The 6,036-nt window shown below is 42.7% G+C and overlaps 1 protein-coding gene across 3 annotated transcripts in view; it reads left to right on the top strand.

Annotated features, from left to right (window-relative positions):
* Nucleotides 1–6,036, top strand: part of LOC115237909 (RNA-binding protein Musashi homolog 2) — a 107,385-nt gene that overhangs the window by 97,136 nt on the left and 4,213 nt on the right. For all 3 annotated transcript variants that reach the window (XM_029811281.1, XM_029811280.1, XM_029811282.1), the window contains one exon: nt 5,569–5,809. In XM_029811281.1, the coding sequence (XP_029667141.1) occupies nt 5,569–5,809 (241 nt within the window). The remainder of the gene's footprint in view (nt 1–5,568; nt 5,810–6,036) is intronic.

The following is a 6,036-nucleotide window of genomic DNA, read 5'->3' as shown; positions in this document are numbered from 1 at the left end:
CACTCTTTCACATTCTGTAGCATTGACGAGAATCGACGATGATGAAGAAAATGGGAAGTGGACCACCAGGACGAGGACAATGTCCCATCACACCAGTAACTCTTTAAAGGCGTACTGCTGTGACAGGACAATATCCCCGGCCGATGGGTTGATTTCTCGCCGGATATCTTCCTTCCTCAATCGCGGTCTTCTTTTGGTGCTCTCTTTTTCTCTCTCTCTCTCTCTCTCTCTTTCTCTCTCTTTCTCTCTCCCTATCCCATACTCCCTCTTTCCTCTTCCCGCGGTGGTGGTTCTCGGCTGCGACCGGGTCGAGCGAGTTGCCGAGCGAGATATGGCGGCCGGCGAAAAACACCCCTTTGCGAAGGCCGTATCATTCGGTCGAGCGTCCCGACGGCACTGCGTCGCTCGGTGGCGGCGGCGCCTCCGCACCCTCTCCCCGTCTACCCACCCCCACTAGGACTGGGGCTCTTCGAGCCTCTCCTACCGTGGGGGAAACTCGCCCCCTTCGTCTTCGATATGACTCTCGTTCGCGTGTACGTGTATACACGCATGCGCGAGAAACGGAGAGAAAACTTGCGCGTACATGTGTATCTGTGTTCGTATCCGTGTATTCGTATGTGTATTTGTATCGGCACAACGGGAGAAATAAGGGGGGTTCAGGGCGCGGAGAAGAATAGCACTGGCGCGAGAGGGGAACCGAGAGTACAACCCCTCGACGTTGCTGGGGTGGACGCGGAGACTGCTGCTGCTGGGATGTCTGGCGATACTGAAAATACTGAAACTACACACGCTCTTTCACTATGCCAACCGCCATCCCTCTGTCCAGCTCTCCCGTGTGTGTGTGTGTGTGTGTGTGTGTTTGCGCGTGTATGTATTACCCCTTCTCTCTCTCTCTCTTTTGTCTCTTTTTTTCTATCTCTATGCTTTTTTTTTTGTATCCATCGTTTGCTTTTACACCTGTACGCTTCGTCCTCGTCGTTATAATGTGTAAGACGATCGAGGTCATCGTTGGAAAAAGAAGGAGAAAGAGAATACTTGATTGCTTGGTCGTGTTGTGGACATTTGTGAATTTGATAACGCGTTTGATGGGCCCCATCGAACTAAATACGATCACCTATTATCCCACGGGACCGATATATTTATCCGGATGAATATACATATATGTTGTATACCGATTCCTCGATAACGATGCGGCTTGATTAAACAATCAACGAGCCGCATCACGCCAGCTGATTGCTCAATCGCGTTTCACTCGAGCCGCGTTAAATGTTTTTTAATCTCAGTTTACGGGGTGATATCTCAATTTCGCGACGTTCGATAACCGCAAAGCACACAGCAGGAAAATTAAATCTGCGCAACGCGAAATTATTATCTTGCAATACGAGTTTAAATTCGCACGGCGCAAAATAACGAGGTAACGATCCGATAACGAGAGCAAGTAAAATGCATGGATGCCGTTTAGTGAGAGAGCGCGAAAAACGTTAAAATCGCGGAAACTAAAAAGATCAATATAGCTTGTTCGTCGATGAAAATGATATAGAGCCGACAACGAATCGCATCTCGAAAAGATTCCGTCTTAAGAAATGACATTTTAAGAGACAAGTGTCATTTGACGGTAAATCGCAAAGAAAAACGCGAACTCGATATATCGCGCGTTTCTCAAGCCCGTTTCTCTCCGACCTGCATCTCTCTCGCAGATCTAGAAAAAAAAAAACTGTCTGGGGGAATTTTCCGATATCGACAGCAATAAACGTCTCTCATGAAGTAGGACTGGAGGAAATGAAGAGGGAGTGAGGGAAAAGAAAGAAAGAGTTTAATAATCACGTCGGAGGAAAGGCGAGAGAAAGGAGACGAGGAAAACCTGGCGACGTACGGCGTCGTAAGACGTTTTCCGCGCCGAGGCCGATCACGGAGCTTTCGCGGAGCAGTTGGGGATGGCAGGGTAGGAGGGGAAGGAAAGAAGCGTGATCGCCGCGAAGAGGGGTGGCCGACAACATGACCGAGCCGTGCCGAGCCGAGCCGAGCGGAGCGGAGCGGAGCCGAGCACACGGAGCGAGAGGATCCGCGCGCCCGCGGAGGGGTGGGTGTATTGATCCACCAGCTGTTCTCGTCGGCGTCGCCCCTTCTCTCTCCCTCTCCCACCCCGCCGCTTCATCCCTCCGCCGCGCCACTCCCAACCCCAAACGACTCGCTCGTTTCGCTTCGACCCTCCCGGCTCTCCCTCTCTCTGTCTCTCTCCTTCCCGCTGGAACCTTCCGCTTCGCCCTGTCTCGCGTTCTCCATCTTGCTCCAACCCTCCCGCTCGTCCAACATCCCCGCAACATCCCCTTTGCAGCGCGCATGTCGACCATGCCGCTCGCGGCGATATATCCGAACCGGGCTAACGCGCAACCGTCTCTCTCTCTTCCTCTCTTCCTGCTACTCATCTCATCCACCTCGCCGACCCCGCGTACACCCGCCGTACGACCACCGCCGCCGGTGCTGGTGAATGTACGACGCGTTGTGTGGATCCTGAGGGAAAAGGCATCGCGACGGGCACGGTATATATCTCCGGTTAGATATACACGGACGAAACGACCGTAGAGTTTCTCTCTTAGTTACGTTTCGCGTATCTCTCTTGCAAGATCCAACCACCTTGGGTGGTGGTATCGGTTTGTTACGCCCGCTCTCTATACGATATGAGATCTCTGACCGAGAAAGGAGGATGTGTACCATCCATCCGACGCGTGTAACGCGCGCGCGAGATATCCGCGAGGATTGTCTCGCTTTATGGCTTTTATGGCAGCAACGCGACATGTATAATAATGGTACAATAATCTGTTATTGTCATTGCGTATATGACGCGAAAGATAAAGTCGTTCCATTCGACTAATTTTGCGCTCGATTTTTGCAATTTACCGATTACAAAAAAGATACCTACTCTCGAAGTAAAATATATTCGTAGCGAATTTTTCGGCGCGATCGACACAGCTGCCGTATTCGCGAAACGCAGTTGTAACGTGAATTATTTAGCGACGCCAAATATAAACGTACGTAGTAGGCAAGGCAACGATAACGCGATAATCAATATAACTGTAAAAATAATTAATACAGGTTAAGGGGACGATAAGGTATTGTCGTTAGGATTGCCTCTCCCTGCTCCGTTTGAAAAATATGCAGGATACGTATCAATTATCTATATTGCTTTTCATTAATTTATTTAAACAAATATTTTGCACCGTGCGCGATAATTAATCAGATATTAGCGTTTGTGTCTCTGGTAATTACATGAAATAAATAAGCGTATTCTCGATAATGATTAATCGAACATTTACTGATATTGTAAAACGAAATGGATAGATATATTGCGTTTTTTTATGAGATTATCGATTATTCTGTAGAATCTTGGACGAAAGCAGAAGAGTGCGTGTGTGTATAGGATCTTATTTTACGAAATATAATTTTTTCATATTTATAATAATTATAAAAAATCCAACAATATTTTTTTGAAATTTTTATATTTTTTTTTCCTTAATATAAAAAAATTTGTATCTTTGAAATTTTTTTGATATAAATAAGAGAAGTATCTTATAGACAATTTACCTTTAAAGAACGTGGGTTTCGTAGATCGTAAAATTTCGGTACGGACGGAATCTCGTATCTCTGATACTTGGTCATCCTAAAAAACGAAAAATTCTATTTCGCGCTTATTTAATGGAAAGATGTATACGATTCGCAAAACGTATTATTGTTTTCCGTAACCGGTCGCATTCTCGTTTTCACTACGAAATTTATTCGCGTTTTTTTCAACAAGCGGGCGGTTGCCTGTAACACGGCGTAAGTAAAAGTTAGCGCATGTAAAACAGAGTTCCACGACTGTTGGCTCTCTCGGCAGACACAGTGACCTTAACGCATTATCGTTGTACAAGATCGTTTCATTTCCATTCGCTGAATTTAATTTTATCAATTATTAATTTCTTATTTATATGAAATATTTATTTTATTTTATCATTTAATTAGTTATGTTTTTATATTCATAGTCGAAGTCATGATACTGATTATTTTACTTGTTTGAACGTGTTTTTCTATTCCTTAACTTACGAAATATCGCATCATCGAGTTTTTTAAATATGAAAAACTACTTCGAAATATTTTTACATTGTAGTGACCTGAGAGATCATCGAGTATATTTATAACTCTCAACTGGCCGACTCGTATGTAAATACACAGGATACTTCGCTGCTGTTTGCGCGTGACTTTGGCTGCGCGTGACTTGGCGCAAGACACTATCGTGTCTTTTAATCGCATTTTATATCGCGTATTGTTTATTTATTATGTCATTTGCATATCACTCGTTTACGCAAAATTTTAATGACAATGCAGAATAGTCATGTTGCATTGCAACATGAGAATATTTTGAAATAATTTTCCATATTCAAAAAACTCTTACATAAAGAAAATATAAATAATTATGCGCTGTTTTTGATAATGCGACCTTTCGTAAATTAAGGAATAGAAAAATATGTTTAATTCAGCGAAATAAGTAGTTTATCATGACTTCTATTATAAATATAAAAACATAATCAAATAAATGATAAAATAAAATTAATATTTCATATAAATAAAAATTAATAATTTGATCGAATTGAATATCGCATGATGTAAAAAAAAAACATTCTCTTTTTTACTTTACCGTTAGCGAAAAAAAACTTGGTAGTAGGGAAGTACTATAAGAAACTTACTGAACGTCAATCGTAGTAACGAAGAATCTATGGTATGTTATGAAAGGTATAGCGAACATCACGCAAGTTGTTATGAAGGCGAGCGGTATTAACTGAAACAAAAAAAAATATGTTAGCGCACAAACTCCTAATAAAGCTGTCGATATTTGTCAGATGCTTATCGCCGTCCGCACGAACGCTTCTCTCACAAACTAGTTGTAATGTAATAAATAGAGAGTTGTGCAGTGCGATATAATCGTGCACGAATATTGTTTAGTTCTCACGTCAATAATTAATTTAGCAAATGCTTTGCTAAATCAAGCATAAATCTTTGCATAAAATTGAGGGGGAGATATAAGATTTGAAATGTTTGTTATGCGAAATGGAAAAAATAGTAGAAGTACATTTACACAACAAATGTTTCTGTAAAATTAAGGGTCTACTCTAGCAGTATGAAAAATTAATAATCTTCGTAATTTTTTTTTTAAGAATATTAGGAATTGATCTCTTTGGCGTTTCACATATGTTTTTATCGATATTTAAACAGTCCGTTAGTATTTTTAAATATTCAATATATCTATTACTTCAACTTTGAAAATAGTTTTGAGAAAAAAAGAGGTTGAAGTTTTGCAAGCCCTTTGAAGATCCGCGCGCTATCTTATTCAAAGCCTTATAATTTCATTAATTTTGCGAACTTTTCGATAAAATTTGAAAGGCATATTCTTCAAACATCATATTTATCAGAAAATATAAAAAAAATCGGCTTTTTCGATTTCAGCGGACTGGGTCCTTAACTCGGCGAGTCTCATTCGACCGCGACTCGTGTCTCTCTCTCTCTAACGATAGATCTATCTTTGATTGTTCGCAGCGCCGGCATGGAGGCGACGAATGGCGCGATCGAGCACGACTTCCACAACACGCTGGTGCCGATAAACGGTAGCCATTCGGGCAGCTCCGGCAGGAGTACGCCGAACGGCGGCGACCCGGCGCCGGGCAAGCTCTTCGTGGGCGGCCTCTCTTGGCAGACGAGCAGCGAGAAGCTGCGGGAGTACTTTGGCATGTTTGGCACCGTCACCGACGTTCTCATCATGAAGGATCCGGTCACACAGGTCGGTCTACCTAATCCTGAGCATAACTTTCGGCTTGCTCGCCCGATCAATTACGGTTTTATTGTCTTGTCGTACGAGGCTGTTTAACACTTAACTCGTGCCTGATTAACGCGTCTTCATTGATCGCGTCAAATATTTCAAGGCCATGCCGATTGAGAGGATGTAAGCATTCTCAATTATTATTTGTTAGAAATTTATATGAGCGAATTATATTTTTCTAGTCTTTT

This window comes from Formica exsecta, unplaced genomic scaffold (assembly GCF_003651465.1).
Source record: "Formica exsecta isolate Colony F162 unplaced genomic scaffold, ASM365146v1 scaffold314, whole genome shotgun sequence".
Lineage (NCBI taxonomy): Eukaryota > Metazoa > Arthropoda > Insecta > Hymenoptera > Formicidae > Formica > Formica exsecta.
Note: the sequence above shows the minus strand (reverse complement) of the source record. Positions and strands in the feature narration are given on the sequence as shown.